General features: G+C 53.4%; 2 protein-coding genes and 1 long non-coding RNA gene across 8 annotated transcripts in view; all 3 read right to left on the bottom strand.

Annotated features, from left to right (window-relative positions):
* Positions 1-263: 263 nt before the first annotated feature.
* On the bottom strand, positions 264-5,998 carry LOC116877875. The gene is made up of 3 exons (XR_004384735.1): positions 5,702-5,998; positions 4,013-4,148; positions 264-367 (listed from the first exon to the last, which is right to left on the bottom strand). It is a non-coding gene; the product is annotated as an uncharacterized LOC116877875 (long non-coding RNA).
* Positions 5,999-12,420: 6,422 nt separating this feature from the next.
* MRPS24 (mitochondrial ribosomal protein S24) lies at positions 12,421-15,004 on the bottom strand. The gene is made up of 4 exons (XM_032875078.1): positions 14,858-15,004; positions 14,706-14,774; positions 14,249-14,360; positions 12,421-12,858 (listed from the first exon to the last, which is right to left on the bottom strand). The coding sequence occupies exons 1-4, from the start codon at positions 14,894-14,896 to the stop codon at positions 12,575-12,577; spliced, it is 504 nt and encodes a 167-aa protein (XP_032730969.1). The 5' UTR covers positions 14,897-15,004; the 3' UTR covers positions 12,421-12,574.
* Positions 15,005-20,792: 5,788 nt separating this feature from the next.
* Positions 20,793-23,888, bottom strand: part of LOC116877969 (up-regulator of cell proliferation-like) — a 56,341-nt gene continuing 53,245 nt past the window's right edge. For all 6 annotated transcript variants that reach the window (XM_032875073.1, XM_032875074.1, XM_032875075.1 and 3 more), the window contains one exon: positions 20,793-23,884. In XM_032875073.1, the coding sequence (XP_032730964.1) occupies positions 21,315-23,884 (2,570 nt within the window). In that variant the 3' untranslated portion in view covers positions 20,793-21,314. The remainder of the gene's footprint in view (positions 23,885-23,888) is intronic.

Raw genomic sequence — 23,888 nt, 5'->3', positions numbered from 1 at the left:
GAACATTGGGTCTCAGCCTGCAGAACTGAGGGATGGGGTGGGCCACCCAGGCGGAGGGCTTTTCCATCAGGACTGCAGAAGCAGCCTAGGCGAGGCCCATGCCAGTGCCACAGAGGGCCCAGGAAGCCAGGTACTCCGTAACATTGCTGATGGCTGGATTAGACTCATCCTGAAGCCCACACGGGATGGATTATCTGCTACCTCAGGGGAAACCCCAATGTGCTCATGGTCTTGGCCTGAACAAGATGACTGCCTGTGTGGTATATAAGCCGCAAGATATACCCGCCTGATAATGGGACATTACCCAGCCAAAGAGTACCTACATGGAATTCAACCTCAGACAAACGTGTTGGGGGAAGCTTGAGGCCTACAGAGAAAGGTGGGAGAATCCTGAGGACTTAATTTTAGGTCAATCACACTATCATTTTTTTTAACTTTCAAGAGGAGGGGCCATGGTGAGGCAGGATAGATCCCAGTGTCTTCCCACTCTGCCACTGGAAAAGAAGAGCCCTCTCCCCCATCATCCATCATGTTGCAGATCTAGGGTGTGGGAAACTACCACCGATGGGCCAAATGGAACTCTCCCCATATTCTCTCAATCAAGTGTGGCAGGAACATGAGTTATGGACGGTCTCTGGCTGCCATCAAGCCACAATGCAAGAGAGGAGTCATTGTCAGAGACACCACGTGGACTGCAACACCTAACAGAAAATTTTCACAGACAACTTTACAGAAAAGTCTGTGCCGATCCCTGGTCTCAAAGATCCTAGGATCATGCCCCTTTTTTTGAGTAGAACGTAGCGCTTTCTGGTAAAATCTAATTGCTTCACCCCCAGAGGCAAGGACTTCCATCCTTTTAGCCAGAACTCCATCTCCATCCTTCTCTATTGACAGCTGGAATGGCACATCTACAGGTCTCCAGACCAACAGGACTTCACTGTCGATTTCATGGTCGTGGTGCTCAGAAATGGAGGTGTCAGCATGAACATGTGAGGGTGAGCGTGTGTTTTCTCTCTGTTAGTCACAGTGTGCACGGAGAATACAACACAGTAACATGCTTTCTGTCCCACGGAATGCCTGGCCACGCCATGTGGATGTACAGTGATCTCGGAAGGAAGCCACCTTCATAGAACATACGTCATCTGGGAGGACTCCCAAGTCCCTTGCCCTGGACACTAGGTTCCACTGAGGCTGGGGGCACTCAGAGGGACAGAGAATTCCCCTGCCCATCAGGGTTTTGAAGGACACCTACTGTTCTGGGACAGAAGATCCCGAAACCATTCATGGGTCCATCATCCAGCCCAGCAATCTGGGAGAGAGACCTACTCCAAGCAGGAAGGACAGACCAAGACACAACAACTGACAGCCTTGTGTGACATGTGCCATGACAGGGGACACTCAGGAGGCTGGGGGTGTGCAGGGTTGGCCAGACCGGGGTGGCAGGGGGACCGGGAGTGCTCCGGGAAGGTGTGGCAGCTGTGCCCTTGTGTGGCTACACGTGTCAGTGTGACTGGGCATTGGCCAGACTGGAAATGACATCGTGGGCGAGGGGCGGTGTCCCTTAAATGTCTTCTGCAAGGCAAAAGTTCAGTAACGAGAGTCCTTTCAGTACGATTTCCCATCACATGCATCTGTGAGTCCCTAAAGCTGACTGTGTGGAACATCAAGTACATAGTTAGCCATTGCTTTCAAACCTGAGGTGCTGGGGACAGAGCACACTGGAAATTTCATACTCTGGTATGATGACTTTTCCCGCCTTCATCTCTGACCCAAGCACAGGGTACAAAGGCAACACAGATCTACACTTCAAATGTCAACAGAAATCTGCAAACCCAAGTTCTCACAGGAGCTAAAGGTTCAGGACCAGGGTGATGGAGAGGGGAGGCCAAGAGTGAGGAACCAAAAGAACACGGCATGTGCATGTGAGCTGGCCCACTTCTCTACCTGTCAGAAGCGAGCCATGCCTGACAGGAGGGAGTCCCACCTGCACCCGGTCTGTCTGTTTGCTGCCCTGGAGCAGAACAGAGGGACTGAGCTGGGTGTGGGTGTCGGGGGGAGATGGCCAGCTGGCCACAGATGCTACCTGCCGAGGACCTGTAGGACCAGCTCCCGGTCCTCAGCTAAGATGAAACCATCATTTTGTATGATGACTTATTTCTGGGGACAGGGCATGTGCTCAGTGCTTTCGTGACTATATCCTCTCCCGTTGTATTTTTTAAAAAACGCCTTAGGCATTAACACTGACATACACAAAGCTGTCCCTAGCTAATGTTTGTAACTTGTCCCTGACCCTAAACCTAATATCTAGTGAAGAGACACTCGATTTAGAAAACTGCTCACCAATTAGAGGATGGTTCTTAGGAGCGAAGGAATTCAGGGACCAACCCTCTCCTGTCTTCCCCCTGGAAGCTGGTAAATGGGAACACATTGGGCCACGTGCTCTCTGGAGAGTGGCCACACGGGGGCAACAGGGAGTCAGCAGTGCCCCAAACCCCACTGCAAAGCCAATTCTCCCTTCATCCTGTCAAATTTTGTTCATTCAATGTTTACAGATCATGGTAGAGATTATGAAAGGTCTGACCTTGCTGAATTTTTTAAAACCAAATGAATTCTTTCAGCCTGTTCAGAATAGAAGACGTTTTCTAAAATCTCAGAGTTGGCGAGCAGAGGAAGGGAAAAGGCTATTACTGTTGAATCTCTTCAGGTCTACCTAGGACACAAGGACGACTTCTACTCCACTTCTTTGCAGGAGGAGTCTGTGCCCACTCACAGCACTGAATCCACACAAAATAGTGCAGCTCAGAGGAAAATAAAGGAGAATCCTCAGCCTCCAGAAGCAGAGAAAGAGCCACACCCAGGAACCAAGAAGACAGACCAGGAAGGCTCTGCGCAGGCCAATTTGCATTTTCTGGAGAGCCTCTGGAGCTAGACTGCCCCCAGTGCCCCCAGGGCCATGGGTCAGGCCCAGCGCACACCCTGACGCTGCACTGTTGGAACCCGTGACTAGTCTCTTGGTCCCTTCCTCCCCGAGACACCCCTATCCCCTGATGACTCCAGCCTGCTTCTTGGAACTCCCATTCCCCTTTCTGACCCCATCCTTCACTTTTCCCGTCATGGCCATAATACAGAGTATGTTGAAATACTTTCTGTTGTGTCATTTAAATCTTTTTTTTGTCATGGTTGCTCTAAAACTAAACCTTGCATCATCTACCCTGATGTAGAATCCCTTGTTGCATTGCCTGACTCCACTGTGGACCCCGAGTGCCCTCACAGTGTCATGGGGCTAGTGTCCAGGGCAAGGTCCTCACTAAGCCGACCCAGCATTTGCAGGGAAGGCCTGACCCAGGCACTGCTGCTTTCGTGCAAGTGAGGCAGCACAGCCAAAACCTGGGTTTGGGATCAGAATGGCTCATGGCCCCTCAGCCACATCAGATGGCATGGGGGCATGCGGAACTCCTGAGATGGAATCCACCTTGGAGACCGGCCGGAACTTCCTGGGAGTACATTCCATCATCTCGCATGAATCAATGCCTCTAAAACCATGTCCTCACTTTAGAAAGCATGGGCCTCAGGCTCCAATGACATGACTCTCCTGGGTCGTACTGGACATCAGCGGAAGAGCCTGACTGAGCCTGGAGACGGCCTCCAGTGGGTCCCCCAGAGCAGCTTCAGCTAGAGCCGCAATCACACATTTATCTTCCCTGCACTCCCCAACTCGCGTGGGACTCTTCATGGGGCCTATTCTGGGAACAAGGGTCACGTCAGGGCCACAGAAACCTCTGACACTGGTTGTAACGAGACTCTGGGATGTCAGTGGCGTCCCAAGCCATGGGCCATCTCAGAGTTCATCTTCAAAGATACAGTTGGTGGGAAACCCACATGCTGACAGAGGGTAGAAAATGGAAAAGCTAGGAAAGAGGGGGTGCTCACGTCCCATCTGGCCCCAGATGTCACAGTGGTGTCCAGCAGGACAAGCCCCCCAAATGCTCCCCAGCGCCTTCACAGAGCTCACCCTAAGGTATGAAGTTGAGCTCATACACGGGTCATGAGCATCCTGGCCAGCTCGGGGCAGCAGGACACAGGACACAGTGAAGCCACAGCCTTGACAGATGTATAGTCATGGAGCAACAGCTTTCTCCAAATATATCCTGAAATGTTAAAAAAATCACTGATAAAACATTAACAGTTTTAATTAAAAAGAAAGCCATACATGTCATAGAGTAAACTGGTTCAATTAATAAGTATTTATTGAGGATCTCCTTAGTGCAAATGTATAGCTCTAGTCCCGCCTGGGAGCTTGCAAACAGCAGAGGATATAATCAACGGATCAACAGTAGGAAGGAGTGCTGGCCAGGAGAACAGTGCAGACTAAGGGGGCCGTCGCATTCAGAGGCCCACCAGGAACCACCTCTGCGAAGGTGGCGTTCGAGTCAAGACCAGAATGAAATGGGGAGCGAATCCATCTGTGTGGAGGGCAACAGAGCAAGGACATTTCTTACTAACTTTAGAGATAAAACAGAAATGCCGAGATGTTTTCACTTAGGTGTTGCTTTGGGAGCTCTGGTTCTTCTAACTTTTAGGGATACACACTTACCTTTCCTCACTGTAAAATGGTATAAGAAAAATGTCTTATTTAAGCATTGATATCTTTAATTAAAAGGCAAATAAATTAACCCAAGCTAACCCCTAACCCTAACCTACAGACTTAGTAATGTATTAGTTTTTTACTGGAGCTTGAACAAATTTCTACAAACTTCGTGGCCTAAACAACAGAAACTTACTATCTCAGAGCTGTGCAGCTCGGGGGTCTAGTGCGGAGGGCAGGGCTGTGGCCCTTCTGCAGGCTCCAGGGGAGAACCCCTTCCCAGGCCTTTTCCACCTCATGGAGGACGACTCCTACATTCCACGGCTCACAATCCCTTCCTGCATCTCCCAAAGCTTCTAGAAAGGCATGTGGCTCTGCTGAAACCTTGCTTTTAACTCAGCAAGACCCAGTTTTGTCTTAAGGCCTACGAAACTATGATAAATACACCTGAATTACTTTAAGCCTCTACACTGACCCACGCACGAGTGAAGGTGAGGGTCAAATGCAGGGATGAATTCAGCGTGGATGTGAGGGCTATTAGGGTCAGAATCCTGTTGAGGTTAGGTTCAGGGTCAGGGTGGGGATGAGGATCAAGGTCACCTGAAGGTCAAGGTTAGTGTGAAAGTAAGCATCAGGGTGAGCAGGGTCAGGGTCATAATCAGTGTTTCAGGGTTAATGTCAAGGTCAGTGTTAGATGAATGGTCAGAGTGAGTGTCAAGTTATGACTCAGTTTGAACAGTAGCATCAGACTACTGGGAGAGCTGGGTCCAATTCAGGTTCCGGGTGAGAGCAGGTTTCAGGTCAAAGTCAACATCAGAGTCAGAGTGAAGGTAAGGGTCAATTCTGGGTCAGCACCATGGTGAATGCCAGTTTCAGAATCAGGTTAACAGTACACTGCAAGGTCAGAGTCAGGTCATTTCCAAGGCGAGGGTCATGTTCAGGACCAACAATAAGGTGAATGTAGGGTCAGGATCAGGGCCAAGTGTGACATCAGCATAGTGGCTGCAAGAGTCTTCCTTTTCTTCCTCTCCCCTTTTATTTATAACTACTTAGACATTCATAATCAAATGAAAGTGCCTCTGATCATCACACCAGGGCACTCAGATTTCTACGCACCTGTGCATCAGAAAGCAGGCAGACAGGGCCGTGAAGGGGGCTGCAGATCCAAGGAAGATGACGAGCCTGCCCCAGCCTGACTTGCCAGGACTGGGGGAAGCACAACTGGGCGACACTCACTGAAGACAGAGAGTTTGCGGAAGCCCAGCCAGCAGGGGAAACCAGGCCCACCACCGAAGCAGGGTAGAGATGGGCTCGGAGTCAGAGGAGAAGGAAGAATTCCAGTCGGTCCCTCCCCAGGGCACCCCTGGCGACAGCCTGCCCTTCAAGGCCGGTGGAAAGCCAAAGTGGCGAGTGAGTGAGGGCGTGACAGGAACTGGAGGAAAGGGAAAGAGGCAGACGAGAACAACCAAGGAACGTGTCCTTGCCGTCCGCTTCAAGACTTCTGCAAGAGATGTGCCTGTGGGAGTCCGGGAGCCCCCTCATTGCAGGACACGCCTCCTGGGGTGTGGCACCCCCATATCAGCAGATCTCTCAGAAGGAACGCCGCAGGCCAAGAGAGAGTGGAAGGACCTACTCAGAGTTAAATGACAGAAACTGCCAGCCCAGAGTACTCCCCGAAGTGAAGCTCCCCTTCGGATACAGAGGCGCGACAGAGACTTTGCCAGACACGCCGAAACCGAGGGAGCTCACCGCCCCTTGACCAGCCTTGAAGGAAATGCTCAAAGGGTTCTTCAGCTGAAATGAAAAGGCACTAATTAGTGACATAAACGCAGATGAAAGTACATAAAACACTAGCAAAGGCAAAAGATGAACACAATTACAACTGGAAACTTTATATTAGAAGGGTATGCTAAGGGGCCCCTGGGTGAGTCAGTCGTTAAGCGTCTGCCTTCGGCTCGGGTCATGATCCCGGGGTCCTGGATTGAGCCCCACATCGGGCTCCCTGCTCAGCAGGCAGTCTGCTTCTCCCCCTCCCACTCCTCCTGCTTGTGCTCTTTCTCTCTCTGTCTCTCTGTCAAATAAATAAAGTCTTTAAAAGAAGAAGAAGGAGGAGGAAGAAGGTGTGTTAACACTTAATTACAGTTCGGAGGCTAAAGGAAAAGGGCATGAAAAATAACCGAAGTCACTCCCACTTCTCAGTGAATTCGCAGCATAAAAAGAGGCACATTTTAACATCAAAACTAAAGGGGAAGAGTAAAAGCTCGGAAACTTTACAGGGAACGAAAATAAGGTGCTAACAGCATCAAAAGGACCATTTTACCTAACAGATGTTGTTTGTAATCCACGTGGTAACAACAAAGCAAAACCCTAGAGTCACAAAACAAGGAAAGGGGGAGACCAGACGCACTGTAGAAAATCAGCGTTTCACAAAGGTAGACAGAAACGGGGGATATAACAAAGGAGCTACAAAACAATCAGAAGCAAGACGTAAGGTGGCAGCATTCAGTTCGTACATATCAATAATCACTCCAGGGCACCTGGAGTGGGTTAAGCCTCTGCCTTCAGCTCAGGTCATGGTCCCAGGGTCCTGGGATGGAGCCCAGCATTGGGGGGTCTCTGCTCAGCAGGAAGCCTGCTTCCCCCTCCCCAGCTCCCCCTGCTTGTGCTCCCTCCCTCACTGTGTCTCTCTCTGTCAAATAAATAAATACAATCTTTATTTGTATTTATTAAATACAAATTTTCTTTAAAAAGAAAAAAGAAAATGGAAAGACCTCAAGTAGGCAACCTATCTTTACACCTCAAGGAACTAGAAAACAACAACAAATTAAGCCCAAAGTTAGCAGAACAAAGGAAACAACAAAGCTCAGAGCAGACAGAAATTAAACAGGAACAATGAAAACCACAGAAAGGACTGATGAAACTGAGAACTGGTTCTATGAAAAAGATAAACAAAATCAACAAACCTTTAGCTGGACTAAGAAAAAAAATGAAAAGACTCAAATAAAATTAAGAGTGATAAAGGAGACATTAGGTGCGCCTGCGGGTTCCGTCGGTAAAGCGTCTGCCTTCGGCTCAGGTCCGGATCTTGGGGTCCTGGGATCGAGCCCCTCATCGGGCTCCTGCTCAGTGTGAAGTCTGCTTGTCTCTCTCCCTCTCCTTCTGTTCCTCCCCCGTTTGTGCTCTCTCTGCCTCTCAAATAAATAAATAAGATCTTTAGAAAAGGAAAAGAAAAAGGAGATGTTACAACTGAGACTGCAGAGAAACGGACTGTGAGACTGAACAACTACAAGCCAAAAACTCAGATAACTTAGAAGAAACAGACTGATTCCTAGAAACAAGCAACCTACCAGACTGAATCAGGAAGAAATAGAAAATCTGAACAGACCAGAGACTAAAGAGATTGAATCACAAATCAAAAACCTCCCAACACAGAACCTCCTCCACGGCCAGACACCTTCACGGGAGATTCTACTAGATAGTCAAAGAATTAACACCAATTCTTCTCAAACTCTTCCAAAAAATGGGGGAGGAGGGACTATTTGTAAAAATCATCTTGTGGGGCTGCCATTGCCCGGATATGAAAGCCAGAGAAGGACACCACAAGAAAAGAAACCTACAGACCAGTATCTCTGATGAATCCAGATGCAGACGCTCTCAACAACATATTAGCAAACTGAACTCAAGAACAAGTAAAAAGGCACATTGTGAGCAAGTGGGCTTTATCCCTGGAAGCGAGGATCATTAGACACACATAAATCAATACATGTGATCCATCACATTAATAAGATGAAAGGGAAAAAATCACATGATCATCCTGACAGATGCAGAAAAGGCATCTAACAAAATACATCATTTCATAAAAACCCTCGGCAGATTGGGTATAGAAGGAATGTACTTCAATATATTAGAGGCCTATGTTAGGAGCCCACGGCACAGTGTATGCACTGTTGCAACACTGAAAGCTTTTCCTCGAGGAGCAGGAATAAGACACGGGTGCCCACACACACCGCTCTTCCTCAGTCTGGTATTAGAAGTCCCGTCATTATTTGTACGTAACAGGATGTGGTATAGAGCAAATCTGAAAGGCTGTTAGATTTCAATCAAGTTGCAGGATACAGAATCCACTCACAGAAATCACTTATGTTCCTATACACTAAGAATGAAACGTCGGAAAAAGAAATATAGAAAACTATCCCATTCACAATAGCATCAAAAACAACAAAATGGGGACGCCTGGGTGGCTCAGTTGGTTGGACGACTGCCTTCGGCTCAGGTCATGATCCCGGAGTCCCGGGATCGAGTCCCACATTGGGCTCCCAGCTCCATGGGGAGTCTGCTTCTCCCTCTGACTTTCTCCTCGCTCATGCTCTCTCTCACTGTCTCTCTCTCAAATAAATAAATAAAATCTTAAAAAAAAAATGCTAGAAATAAAAGTAACCAAGGATGTGAAAGTCCTGTACAATGAACTACAAGACTTCATTGAAAGAAATCAAAGAAATGGAAAGATAAACAAATGGAAAGATATCTTGTGTTCATGGGTCAGAAGAATTAATGTTGTTAAAATGTCCTTCTTAAGGAAAAAAAAGAACAAAGCCAGAGAAATCACACTTCCTAACTTCAAAATGTCCTACAAAGCCTTAGTAATAAAAATAGTATGTTACTGCACAGACAGACAAAAACAGACACACAGACCAATGAAACAAGACAGAAGGCAGAGCAGTGAGAATGCCTGCTTATAGAGTCAAGAAAATATTCAACAAGGAAGCCAAACACACAATGGGGAAAGGACAGACTTGCCAACCAGTGAGCGGGGAAAACTGGATGAGCACATGAGATGAAATTAGACCCTGTCTTACACCGGTCACAAGAATTCACTCAAACAGATTAAAGACTGAGACAGAAGGACCTGGAACAACAAAACTCCTAGAAGTAAATGTCAGGATGAAGCTCCTTAACCTTGAATATGACAATATGACACCAGCAGCACCAAAGACCAACGTGAAAATGAACACACAGGGCTCCATGAAACTTAGCACCTTCTGCACAGCAAAGGGAACCGTTAACAGACTGAAAAAGCTCTGCAGAATGGAAGAAAAATTTTGCAAGCCATAACTGGGTAAGGAGTTAATACTGAAAACATATAAAGAAGCCATACAACTCAAATTCAAAAACAAACAATCCGACTGAAAAATAGGTAGAACTAGACCTTTCTCCAAAGAACACATTGCAACAGCCAGCAGACACATGAAAAGATGCTCCACGTCATTGACGGTCAAAGAAATGCGAATCAAAACCACAATGAGATATAATGTCACTCAACCGCAGTAGGCAACAACATGAATGCTTCTCAATTAAAAATAGACCCACCAAGGATCCCATGTGATTCCACTTCCGGATTCGTACACAAAGGAAATAAAAACGGGATTTTGAAGAGAGATGTGCGCTCCGGCATTTACAGCAGCGTCGTTCTCAACAGCCAGTCCGAGCCGGTCAACAGATAAAACGATAGAGATGTGGTATATAAATACAATGGAATACGATACGGCCATGAGAAAAGAGGACGTCCTGCCGTTTCCAACATGATGGACCTTGTGGAAGTTATGCTCAGTGAAGTAAGTCAGACCGAGAAAGACAAATACTGGATGACATCACTTACACGTGTGATCTATAAAAGCAAAACTCCCCAAAACAGACTAAAATGGTGGTTACCAGGTGTCAGGGAGTAAAGGGGACAGGGCAGCTGTTGCCTGAGGGTATACATTTGTAATGAATAGGGAGCACAGACAACAATATTGTGTTGTTATCAACAAACTTGCTAGGAAACTAGAACTTAATTATTCTAATGACTAAAAAGACAGAATTATGTAATTATGATAAAGGGGCTAATTGTCCAAGCATATTATGATATAAAACACATTAAGATCATAAATGCATCAACACGTACACCTGAAACTTACACATGTTGTATGTCAAATATATTTCAATTTTTAAAATGGGTCAGGGTCACGATCCGGGTGAGGCTATGGGGTGACTATCAAGGCAAGGCTGTGCACGAGGGTCACAGTCTGGGACAGGATAAACACCTGTGTCAGTTAAGGATTCAAGTAAGGTTCAGGGTCAAGGTCAGGCTTAGGTGAAGTTTCATGATCAGTAACTAGATCAGGGTCATGAGGGTCAGGAACAGGATCAAGTCAGCTGAGGTTCGGTCAGATCACTGCAGGTGGAAGGGTCAAGGTCAGTGTAAGGTGAGAATCAAGAAGAGGGTGAGAGTCAAATTCACGTAAGTCCAGGGTTGGGGTCAGTGCCAGAGTGGTCAGAAGGGTCAGGGTCAGGGTCAGGGTCAGGTTGAGTGTTGTCAGCAAGGTGTGCGGGTGTCTCCAGGTGTGAATGACAATCAGTCCGATCAACCCAGGGTTGCCGAGTGTTGGAATCAGGGATAAGAGTAGGCTCAGATCTGGGGTGCCTGGGTGACTTGGTTAAGCGTCTGACTCAAGGGGGGGTGCCTGGGTGGTTCAGTCGTTAAGCGTCTGTCTTTGGCTCAGGTCATGGTCCCAGGGTCCTGGGATTGAGCCATGCATTGGGCTCCCTGCTCAAGCAGGAAGCCTGTTTCTCCCTCTGCCTGCCACCACCCCGCTTGTGTTCCCTCTCACTGTCGCTGTCAAATAAATAAATGAAATCTTTAAAAAAAAAAAAAAAAAAAAGAGTAGGCTCAGATCTGTGTGAGGGACAGAGTCTGGGTGACAGTTGGGTTTAAGGGTCAAGGTCAGAGTCTGGTTTATCAGTAAGAGATCAGGGCTAGAGTCAAATTTAAAGGACTGTCAGTTTTATGGACAAGGTCATGATTAAGACTCTGGGGGAGGATCATGGTCAGTGTTAAAACTAGGTTAAGGTCACAGTCGTGATAAGGGTCAGACAGCATGAGAGTATTTCCAGAGTGAAGTTCTGAGTGAAAGTCAGGGTTACATGAGGAATGTAGTCAGTCAGACATGATCCAGTGAGGGTCCAGGGGAGACTGTCAGGTAGGGGTGAGGTCAAGGGAAGATCAAGCTGTGGGCAGAAATCGGGAGAGCGTGACTGTTAGAGTGAGGGTAAAGCTTAGGGTAGAATCAGGGTAGTAAGTCAAGGTCAGGGCTGGGATTAGAGTGTGTGAGGTTGAGGTTCAGGACTAAGTGTAACAGGGTCATGGTCAGTGTCACAGTGAAGTTGGCCACCAATCCCTGCCCCACTGCCCAGCACCATGTGCAGCTTTTGCAAACGCCACCTCCTGAAACGCTCTCCCGCCGAGCTGTGGGTCTACCTCCCTCACCTGCCTGGAGTCCTCAGCGTTGCCTGACCCTCCCTGTCCACCTCCATGGGGACTCAAGTGTCATGAAGGCAGGGATCTCGGAACAGAGTGTTTCATACATGGATGGATTCCAAGCCCTCAGAAGAACGTGGGGCACAGAGCAGGTGCTTCACTGAAGCTTGTTTAATAAGCGATGAGTGTCCATAAAGGTATTTCTGGAGGGAAAAGTGCATCTGGCTATAAACTATCCACAGTAGTTCTCTCTGTGGAAGAATTACAAGAAACATCATGGTTCACTTGATGCATGTCCATGCTGTTTAAAATTTCTTAAAATTAATGTTGATTATTTTATAACCACTAAAAATGGATTTTTCCACTTTAAGAGAAAAAGAGCTCCAGGTAAAGATCCTGGTAAAGTGACAAGACACTCATTGCAGCATAGCTATTACCCAAGCCTCAAACAACTGGCAGCTTTCGGGGAGCCCTGGAGCACCCTCAAAGGAACCCTGCCCTAGCGCTCTTCTCTAAGGAGGGAAGACAAACGAAGAGGCAAGACAACATGGAAGGTCGATTTATTCAACAGCAGCTTTGGAAAGGAATCCTCGAGACAGTGAGGGGATGTACTTCCCCGTCTCTGCTTCACTCCTCTCCCACACGCCTCTGTCCTTCGCAGGCCAGAGCCGGATGCAGACACGGTGACCGTGTTAGATGTACTTATACACCACCTTGGAGGGCACAGTCTGGAGGTGCAGACGGACGGGACATTTGTAAAAGTGGGACAGCAGAGTCTCACTGTAGCCCACCAGGAAGTAGAACTTGTGTGCAGGCAGCTGCCTCAGGACCAGGGCACAGATCTCCAGCTGGTTAGCCCGGCGCTTCAGGACCAGCTGGTCGGCCAGGCACCCTGGGAAGGTGCCCAGCATGAACTTCCGGAGGAAAACGTCCTCCACCGTTCGCTCTGCAGCGTGGTCCTCCCCATCCAGGTTACCTGAAAGGAGAAGGGACCTCGAAGACTCAGCAGAAACTCCAGGAGCCTGTCACGCAATTCCACCCCAACCCTGGCTTCTCTCTTCTTCTACAAGTGGAATAAAAGGAATAACACTTTAAAGTTCAAAATACACAGCACTTGAGTGGCTCGGTTGGTTGAGTGACTTCCTTCGGTCAGGTCGTGATCCCAGGGTCCTGGGATCGAGTCCCGCATCGGGCTCTGCTCAGCGGGAGCCTGCTTCTCCCTCTCTCTACTGCTCCTCCCCCTGCTTGTACTCTCCCTCTTGCTGTCAAATAAACAAAAAAAATCTTTAAATAAATAAAGTTCAAATACATTATTTCACTGCATTCACAAACAAATCCTGTGAAGTCAGTATTATCATAGTTACCCTGGTTTTACAAAAGGGAAGACTGAGGCCTTAGCAGGGCATAAAATTCATATGACCCTTTCCTGTCTAGCCCCTTCCCACTCTTTCTGGGCCATTTATAGAAGCACTGGCCATCCCTTGGCCCAGAGAGATGAGGCCGCCAGCTACTTCTGAGACTGGGGACATGAGCTCTGTCACCAGCCAGGGCCATGGCCTCAACCAGAGGATTCTCAGTGCAGACCCTAAAACCCCTCCACCTGCTGCAGTATGCCTCAGGAGTCTCCACACCCAGCCCCAGACCCTAGAACCAGAACCTGGAAAGGGTGGGGGACAGGAATCCATTATTTTAAGTTCTCTAGACAGATGGATCTCAAAACGCCCAAGCTGAGAAGCCTCATACTGGACGAAAGGCAGCAGATTCCCATTAGTTCCCGGTAGTTATGTTCTATGAAGTCAGCACGAGCAACGAGTTAGGAACACTGAACCCTCGCTCCTAGGGGACCCAAGGGGTTAGGTTTCTGCTCGCCCTGGACTAAGACAGTTTGGTCAACACATCAATATATAACCTTGTTTCCTGCGTATTTCTGTGTAAAGACCCCTTGTTGAATACACATCACGGCTTAACCCTGAACTTTCGGCCCAGGGCATTAGACCCCGCGGGGAAGGAAGCTTATTAACATGTGTATCTTCTCCCCAACTGAGGTCACACCCTTCCTGTGCGTCCCACGTCAGCAGGAGGCTCCGTTAAGGCAGCGAAGTCACAAGGGCACAAACTGCAGACGCGGGGCACTAACGGGCCTCGGAAAGACACCTGCTCACAGAAGCAGCGCCCTGGGGGGGAGGCGCGTGCGGGCGGCGGCTCCGCCCTGGTCCCACGCCGATGCCGGAACATGAAATCTGAGAATGAAAACCTCTGAACGAGCAGAAGTTGAACCGGGCCTCTCGCCCGTGTTTGCCGGATGTCTGTGCGACGCCGCGACCGAGAACTTCATCCGCGGGGCCCCCAGCACCGCGACCCCTCACCTGTGTGCAGCGACAGCCAGCCCTTGCGGTGGGCGATGTAGTGCGGCGCGTGCGCCTCCTCGTAGGTCACCGGCTTGTCCCCCTTGCCCACTCTGACTCGGGCCGCCCGGTTCTAGGAGCACAGAGGGGCCGCGATGTACGCGCCCACCGACCCAAGCTGCGGTGCGTCCCCCGACCCCTGCGCCCCCGGCCCTCGGTTTCCCGCCCTCAGGCCCCTCCGCTGCCAGGCTCTCGGGTCCCGCGCCCCTCCGTCCCTGGGTTCCCCGACCCCCGGTCCCCCACTCCCAGGGCTCCGGCCGCCCGACCCAGGACCCCCGGACCCTCCGCCCCCAGGCCCCCGGCCGTCCGGCCCAGGACCCCGGCCTCCGGCCCCACGCCTCCAGGCACTAGGTCCCCAGCCCCCCAGCCCCTGCCGCCCAACCCCAGGACCCCCGACCCCGGGCCCCGCCGCGCTCACCTTGGCGCAGACCGCAGACGTGTGCAGGCCGCGCGAGGAGCACGGCAGCTCTCGGCTCCAGGACAGCACCTGCGGGAGGAGGGGACGTGAGAAGGACACTGAGGCCCCCACCGCAGACCGCGGCCCCCCGCCAGCGTCTCCCGCTCACTCACCCGGGGCCCGAGCACCCGGCAGGACACGGCCGCCGCCATCTTGGGCCCGGCGCCGCGCGCCGGAAGTAAGTACCGCGGCGCCGCGAGGGGAAACGAGGCGGGGCGGCCTCGGGGCAAAGGTCAACCCCCAGGAGACCGCGGCGGCCGATTAGACGAAATCGGAACCTGCGCAGGTGCGCTGGGCGCTTACGGGGGTGGGGCCGAGGAGGGGTGGGGCCGAGGAGGGGTGGGGCCTCCAGGCCGGGGCGGAGCCTCTGTCGGGAGGAGGCCTCTCATCGGGGCGGGGCATCGGCGGGCGGAGTCTCAGTCGAGGCGGGCCCGCAGTGGGCGGGGGTCTCGAGTCGGTGGGCGGGGCCTCCGGTGGGTGGGCGGGGCCTGCCTGTTGGGGCGGGTCCGTGGGTTCAGCGGGTAGAGGTGGTGCAGTGCACGTCCAGGCGGTGCAGGCAGCGGGTACTTCCCCCTTACCGTAGCGGGGCCCCCAGCTATGCACGTCTCCACCTGCCACGGTCGGGGGTGTGTGGTGGCTCAGGTCCGGGACGCAGGTGGTGCAGAGGTGAGGTCTCGCCGTCTGGGAGCTCGCAGCGACGGAGACAGGGGATCAGCGTGGGCTCCGCTGCGCCCCCTGAGCTCCGCCCCGGACCGGCCCCTCGGTGCTCAGCTGCGAGCGGACCCCGTTCCCCACCTTCTAGAAAGCGGGCTGCTGAGTTCTGCCTCCAAATAAGTTTTTAAGAAGGAAAGAAAACAAACAAACCCGGCTTTTTTTTTTAATTTTATTTATTTATTTGACAGAGATCACAAGTAGGCAGAGAGGCAGGCAGGGGGGGTGGGAAGCAGGCTCCCTGCTGAGCAGAGAACCCGATGCAGGGCTCGATCCCAGGACCCTGAGATCATGACCTGAGCCGAATGCAGAGGCTTAACCCACTGAGCCCCGCAGGTGCCCCAGAACCTGACTTCTATCCACAAAGAAGAAATTCGTTTGGTTAAAATTTCATCCAGTTCTTTGAGGATGCCTTAGGCAGAGAAATAGGTCATTTCCCATGGGACCATACCCTAGTGTCTGGTCATGAGGGAAGGAAAATTTTAAGTAAGAGAAAGGGCTGGATGATAGGGAAATTCATACTCAAACCAAGCATTGTCGTGGTCATCGGTATCCAGTAATTATTGTCGGAGGGAAAAATACCAGCCCTGGGTATCTTACTTCACAGCTCATCACAGAAACAGAAAAAGCATGGACTCTGGAGTCGGCCCCAGGCGTCACAGTCTTTGGACAACTGAGCCTCAGCTCCGTAATCTATAAGATGGGTTTATTAGCTCTGCTAACTCTAGGGTTGTTCGGATAAATAGCTCTCATCGCTGTGTTCAGCCGAATGATACGGAATTGCCAAGGCTGGGCTGGTTTTGACCTACATCATCTACCCTAACGCAGCTTGCAAAGTCTGTGCCGCTGGTGGGAGGGAGGACTGGATTGTCATCTATGTGGAGGGGAAGTGGGGGGTGCTGGTGAGCTGCCCAAGGTCACAGCGGGCGGGAGGCGGGTGTAGAGAGGGACCAAGACACGGATCCTGACTGCAGGCCACTGTATTTTCCATGGTCAAGATTCCTGACTACTGGAAGCTAGGTCCTCAGAAAATCCTTAATAAAGGGACAGCATCTTTCATGCTGTAGGACATATTCCTAATACTAAGAATGTTTTACTTCCAAATGTTTAAACTACGGTCTCCCAACTGTTCAGCATATCAGATAAGGGGGCAGAAGGAGTGTGAGATCACAATCGTTTCCAAATATAAGAACTCTCAACTTTTCCCAAAGGACCCTTTTAAACTAATAGTATTTTCTCTTTTTAAAGATTCCCTAAAGTTTGATGATTTCATAATTTGATAAGTTTTCTAAATCTGCCCAAAGTGGTAAGGAATATGGGAGCTGGTATATGAATTACAGCTTCCAGCCAAGTGACTGGACCTTCCCAGGCTTCAGTTTTTCTAATCTGTAAAATGGGAACAATGACAGTTGTTGTGAAAATTACATTGTAAAACGCAGAGCAGAGTGAGCAGCTAATAAATGTGTCTTTAAAAAAGAATAAAGCCAGGGGCGCCCGGCTGCTCAGTCAGACTCTTGGTCTCAGGGTGGTGAGCTTGAGCCCAAGTTGGGTTTAGAGTTTAAAAAAACAAAACCAAAACAACCTGCCTGTCACGCCTGACATGCACCTCCTCTAGGAGAGATATAAGAACTCATAGGACCCCTCACGAGAGGAAGGAAGAACCTCTCTTTCCAGCAAAGGTGACTCTTGACTTCTGTTGGAGCCCCAGGAGGCGTGGTCTCGCGAGCAGACCTACCCTCAATGCGTCCGAAAATGACACCAGCAGATTTGGGTTTGTCTTCATTCCTGTCTCTCTCCCTTAGGTCTGAGGTGTCTCCAGGGAAATCCAGACAGCCCTAGGTCTTTCGAGTGGCTAACAGCCTGCTAACCTAACTCTCTTTCTGCCGTGCCTTGTTGCAAAGGGGGTTCCAGCTGGTGCCTTTGTGGTGGGGTGAGGGGGCGGAGGTTGCATGTAAGTGTGTTTGCAGTGATTAAAATAAAGGAAAAATCGTTTCTTAAACATTAGTATGGATTGTTAGATTGTTCTAAACCACAGTGGAAACAGTTTAATGGGATGTTTCATTTTTCTGTCATTTCCATTTGCTAATGGTTTTGTTTGCTTGGTCAGAGAGGGAGACAGAGAAAGCAAGAACAGGGGGAGCAGCAGAGGCAGAGGGAGAAGCAGGCTCCCTGCAGAGCAGGGAACCGGGATGCAGGGCTCCATCCCAGGACCCTGAGATCGGGACCTGACCCCCAGGCAGCCCTGTTAGTGTTTGATGTTCTCAACTCTGTAAAGGAGGCAGTTTTGCAGAACAAAAAATGGAGGCTCAGCAAGTCACCTGGGGTCACAGAACTAGCCAGTGGTAGCAAGCCTCCTTGTTCCAAAGCATGTTCCTTGTCTGGGGACCCCCCTGGCGTCCCCTTCTCCCTGTGTCTCGGGGTGAGCACTTAGAACCTTGTGGGGCGGGGGAATGGCCTGGGTTTCTGGAGGTGGATGCAAAAAGCTCAGGACTGGCTCTGGGGACTTCCCGGAAACGGAGCGACCACGGGTTGGAACAAGAGACCCACATGAAGGGCCCACAGGGGTTCCCAAGCCAGAACCATGGGAAGATGAGGATGCACACCTGTTTCTTCACTGCCATGAGCCTCTTTGCTCTCCATGATAACTAGGAAGAGCTGGAGTCGCCTTCATGCTTGCACGATGCTGGCTTCTGCTCATTTAGAGTCAGATGGCCCCCCACCGCACGGACGGGACTGATGGGTTTACATGGGCAACTCCCAGAACCTGACTTGTAGCGATCCTTCTCGGGGAGAGGGCTGTTGGCTGCTCCTCACACCTCTTTTCTACCGCTGGTCCTACAAGACTGCGGCAGCTCCGCCTCCAAGAGGCCTGGCGTTAGTCCAGTCCTGCTGCTCTTGGGTCACAAGGCACAGGAGGGGCCCGCGGGTGCGTCTGGGCTCGTCTGGACTTCTCGGAGACAGTCCAGTAGGTTCCAGCGCGGCTCCAGGGCGCACCGGTGTCGGATGAAGGAGTGCTGGCCAGGCTGCGGGTGCGACCCTATGTGAGACGGACACTGTGGGCCCAGCCGAACGTGCAGAAAGCAGTCCAGCCTGGACTGTGCTATATTTCCTTGGAACTCACCAGAATCTAGCCTCAGGGAGGGATCCCTTTGCCAGAGACGGCTGCCTTCCTGTTGGAGGCAGGATTAGCCAAGACAACCTTATTCTCCTAACTCAGAACCGCTGACGTTTGGCATTTCGTGAACCTCTGCTAAGTCCAGTGCTTCCTGCTCCTGGTGATTAATTCTCTCCTGCTGACCACAGCCATTCACCAAAGAATCCCAGAGGCTCTCAGCTCTATTCAGGGAACTAGCCAAACCCCAAGGAAGTCCAGTTAGAACTGAGTCTTGAATTATCCCTCGTTTTTGCCCAGGCAGCCGGGGGGATGCCATTCCCCCACCCCTGCTCTCCTTCTGCTGAGGCACAGGAAGAAGGGGGAGTTTCAGCAGGTCCACGCCCGGGTCAGCTCCACTGTCGGTGGCCTGGGCCTCTTCCCTCAGTGCCCCCACGAAGCATCATCAACCCCCTGAGGTCTTCAGGCCCAAGGCAGGGCCCTCAGGCAGGGCAAACTCATGCTGAGCGTTTGGAACCCCAGGGTCTGCCCCAGGCAAGACCCGGGTTTCTGGAAATTGGAATCACAGAGCAACGCTGACTTCGGGGTCTGAAGGAGCCCTCCTGGGACTGACCATTGCCTAAAACAGGGTGAGGGGAACGCCGCGATGGACGCTTTCCAAGGCCCCAGGGCAGCCTCTCCAGTCCCTGCACCCGAGCGGCGGTGGTCTGCTCCCACTCGGTCAGACGGTGAGTCCCCCACCGCCACCGGGTTCCTGCCCGGGCACCCTTGTGGCCAGATTCTGTTACGCCCAGTCTTTAGATGGGTCTGTTTCCAAAAGTTTAAACACTTTCAGCAAATACTGGATGCAACTTCGCATACAGTGATTTTCCTGACTGTGAGGCAGTTAGTCTCGTCCGGGTCCTGTGTCCTTGTGAAAGCGTCAGACTTTTTCCACAGAGGGAGGGAAGAGGCCACACATAATTCTCTGGAGTTCGGTGACTGACCCTCGTCTCCAGCTGACGGACAGAGCCACTAGGGATGACTTGCCTGGTTCAGGTTCGAGAAGAGCTTGCATCAGTTTGTAAGGGAATTGACATTCAATGAGTGTAAGGGAGCTTTCCCTGAACCCTGGGCCCATAAGTGTCCCAGGCGATGTTCCCACGGTGCTGGAGAAGCAACTGGGTAGCCCTGGCTCTGCGGGAAGGGGGGAAGGCAGGAGAGGCTTTGGCATTTCCAGGTGAACCAACATCTTAAAATCTGTGTGACTTGATGATCCCAAAGAGAGGAGTTTCTAGTGCCCAAGGGTTAGAGATTCCTTCTGTGTCTCAGAAGGAAGAAGGTTTTCCCAGCTTCATCAGCGGGAGGTCAGGTTTTCTGAGCCCCGTACTGCGTTCAGCATGCATCTTGTCCGTCCTGAGCCAGGCTCCCAGGACTCAGGAACGACACTCTGAACATCAGGGAAGGAGCAGCTGTGGCGACCCGGGGCTCCAGGAAAGCGGCCCAGGGGCTCACGGCTCAAGAAGGGGCTCCCATCCAGAGGGCTGCCTCGCCGAGTCCGACAAAGAGGGGACAAGGACCACGGAGAGGGTCCTGGTCACCACGGAGGGCCGGTTTCCCCAAAGCCACAACATACAGACGGAAGGAGCCCCCAGGTTTCCAGACCTCGCAGAGTTGGGGTTGGGCTCCAGGGACCGCGGGGTGCCCCCCAGGCTCTGTGAGGCCAGCACAGGCCAGGATTTAGTCACAGCATCCATGGAGGAGCTCGTACGTGGCCAGAGGCCACAGACGCCATCAGGAAGAGAGCCTGGCCCTGAAGGGCACGCCACGGGTCAGCTGGGTCTGGCCTGGCAGTTGTAGGGGTCTGGGGGTGAGCCACGGGCCAGACAAAGGCAAGGCTGACGGCCACAGCCTGCCCATCAGCCCCCCGACCCCCCGAGGCATATGGGCGGGGGCTTCACTGCTCTATGCCTCCCTTCTCATCTGCAAGGTGGGATGGCCAAGGCCATGCCCAGCATTACTGTGAAGACGCAGAGTCCCGCTCCCGGGAACACCTGCAGGGCGGGGCTCTGCTTGAAGTCGGGGGAAAGTGGGGGCATTTGTGAGACCCTTGCCTCAGGCGTCTGCCATTCCCAACCTTCCGTCCCGCACCCCTCCTCGGACACTGTGATCCTCTTGGAGGAAACAGGAAAATCAACAGAGAGAGGAACTTCCCATCACCATCATTTACACATTCATTCATTCCATTCTTTTAACAAACATTTATTAAGTGCCTACAGTGTGCCAGGCCCCTTGCCAGGCCCCAGGGGGACAGAGTGGGGTCACACACAGCCCTCCCCTCAAGGAGCTCACAGCCTGGAGAGGGGCAGACTCGGGAGCTGGGCAGGAGGGACGCGCTGGGCTGAGTGTGGTGGAGGTGTAAACAGACGGCCCTGGGGGACAGGGCAGTCGAACTGGCAGGACGGAGTCGCCAAAGGCCTGCCCCCGCTTCCTTGGGACAGCGTCTCGGCTGCACTCCAGGGGCACAGAGAGGGAGCCCGGACACAGAGCACTGGTGCGTCGCGCCCCCGCCAAGGGCCACTCTGCTCCTGAGAGCACCTCCGGCCTGGGCTGCGAGGTCACCTCCTTCCTCAACACCGTGTAGGAAACTCCAGGCCCCCAGCTTCTGCTTCTCTCCCTTCTCGCACAGGGGGGCCGCCAGCCCCGCTCAGGCTCCAGGCACGGCCCCGTGAGGACACCGGCCCTGGCACAGGCCTCCCCCCGGACACTCAGAGCCGCCTGACAAGCTCAATGAGCTGCTGGATGTTTTTGTTGGGGTTGGACAGGCCATTCCGGATGTTCTCCAGAAGGCATCGCTTTAACTCAAAAATGGCCTCACTGTACGCCAGGCTCACCGCGGCCATGGGAGGTACCCCATGCCACAGGCCCGGGATGTGCCAAATATGCTGCTTTCCGGGGTCACAGAAGGCCAGGCCCGCCAGCGTCCGCATGCCGCCACCCGGTCTCTCCGTGTGCGCCCCGGCCCTGTCCGCCTCCCCGGGCGGATCCAGGAGCAGCCTCCTCTCTCGCGGCCTGGGCCCGGGGGCACATGCGTCATGAAGGTTCTGGCACACGAACTGACAGTTGGGCACGCGCCCCGTCTTCTCCAACCTCAGAAACGCGTGCACAATGGCCGGCGGTATGTCCCTGGTCTCGGCTAAGCTGACCACGGTGACGTTGCTCAGCCCCAGGAGTTGCGTGGCCAGGGAGGCCTCCTGCTCGAACCGCTCCCCGGCCGAGGCCAGGGCCCCGCCAATCAGGCCCCCGGAGTCTATCACCAGGATGTGGTCACAGCCCAGGTCCTGGCTGAAGCTCTCCGCCACTGAGACCAGCTGCATGAAGGCCCCTCGAGGCCCCCGGCCCCGCCCCGTGGCAAAGCGCAGCCCGAACATGGTGTTGAGCAGCGTGGACTTGCCCGTGCCCGGCAGGCCCAGCGCCGACAGGACCACGAGCCGCGGCCTCCGCTCCAGGCGCGCGTGCAGCTCCCGGAGGAGCCCCGAGACCCAGCGCAGTGGGGTGCTCCGCGCGCTCCCGTCGATCAGCTCCACGGGCAGCCCCTTCAGCAGCAGCTCTGAGGCCAAGCCCGGGAAGTGGGCAAAGCGCCTCTGCGCGGCCGGCAGCTTCCCCGCCTCCACCAGGCAGCTCTCCGCCTCATAAAACTGCCCCATCTCCCGCAGGAAGTGCTCCACGCCCAGGGGCTCGCCGGACTCCGCGGCCGCACAGTGCCTCGGTCTCAGCGTGAGGATGGTCTCTGGAGGCTGCCTCGGCCTCGGCGGGGCCACCCGGGCCAGCCCCCACTCCATCCACCTCAGGAAGTACAGCTTCTCGCCTGGGGCCGGGCCGCTGATGCCCGAGATGAACTCCTGCAGGCCCCCGGCGGGCTCGTGACCGAGCTGCTGCGCCCGCAGCTCCAGCAGCCGCTGCCTCAGCTCCTTGTCCGGGGGGTCCCCGGCCCACTGGGCCCGGCACAGCTCCTTCTCCACCTGGGCTGCCTTCCTCCAGGCGTCGCCCTGCAGCCGCAGCTCCTCCCTGCGGTAGGCGTCCGCGTCCTTGACCCTCCGGGTGATGCGCTCCGCCCGGCCGCGCGCCCGCTGGCACTCCTCGCAGTCCTCGTCCACGCGCAGGCCCAGCTTGCGCGCCGCGTGGGCCATCTCCTCCACGGACAGCCTCCGGCAGGGGGCCCGCGCCACGTGAGCCACGATGGCACGCACCCTGCGCACGAAGCCCGCACCATCGGTGCTGCTGACCTTCACCAGCACGTGCGAGTGGTCCATCCTGAGCACCGGGATGAGCCTGTTGAGGAACCGCAGGTTGGCGTTGCGCTTCCCGCGGTACGGGCTCAGGATGAAGTAGTACTTCGTGGCCGACCCCTTCATGGAGTACAGCAGCTTGTACTCCTTTTTGCTGATGTTGTCCGTCAAGATGAACACGGCGGAGGACACTTCAGTCAACAGCTTGAACTGCAGCCAGTGAGACCCGATGTCGCCCCGCAGGTTCAGGAAGGCCACGGGCTCCGGGAAAACGTCCAGGTCCTCCCGGCCGCTGGGAAGAAACCAGGAGACCTCCACCAGCCCGTCTGCGATCTCCCGAGGGTTGGTGCCCACGTTCAGATCGCGGTGCCAAAAGCAGTCCCGCGGCCTGTGGCCCGGGCCCAGCACGGCGTTGAGGAGCTGGGACTTGGAGTTGCTGCTGACCTCCATGCGCACGAAGGCGACGGCGGGTGCCCGCGACAGGACTGCACTGTCTTCGCGGAGGCTGCCCACCCCCCGTGGGGGCTGCGCCCACCATGTCCGCACGACACCCCTCAGGGCCCACAGCAGAAACGTGTGGTAGTGGTTCTCCGAGTCAGGCAGGACAAGGGGGAGGGCAAACTGGCAGAGAGACATCTTGTGCATGATTTCTTGTTGCAGGAAACTGTCCGAGGACAACAGAAGGGCACAGAGAAGGTCCAAGGGGTTCACGGGCGTGTCGGGTGTTGGCAGCTCAGAGAAGGAGTAGATGTCCGCGGCGAGGTCGTCGGCCGCATCCCAGTAGATGATCTCCTCCTCCATCTGGCTCTCCTTCTCTGCGGGCCTGGCATCCGGGGGCGCGTCCAGCACCATGGTGGTGCTCCGGGCTTCGGAGCTGAGAGCCTGCAGCTTCCTGAGGAAATTCCAGGGTAAGTCCCTGGGGGCCTGAGGGGCCCGGTTCTTCATGCTGTCACTGCTGATCTGCAGGAAGTCCTGGAGGCTGAGCTTGTGGGCCTGGTAGGTGTCCAGGCCCAGAAGCGACAGCATCTCCCGCAGCCTGCTCCTCTCCACTGT

Source organism: Lontra canadensis, unplaced genomic scaffold (assembly GCF_010015895.1).
Source record: "Lontra canadensis isolate GAN:19392208 unplaced genomic scaffold, GSC_riverotter_1.0 scaffold54, whole genome shotgun sequence".
Taxonomy (NCBI): Eukaryota; Metazoa; Chordata; class Mammalia; order Carnivora; family Mustelidae; genus Lontra; species Lontra canadensis.
This window is presented reverse-complemented; position numbering and strand designations above follow the sequence as displayed.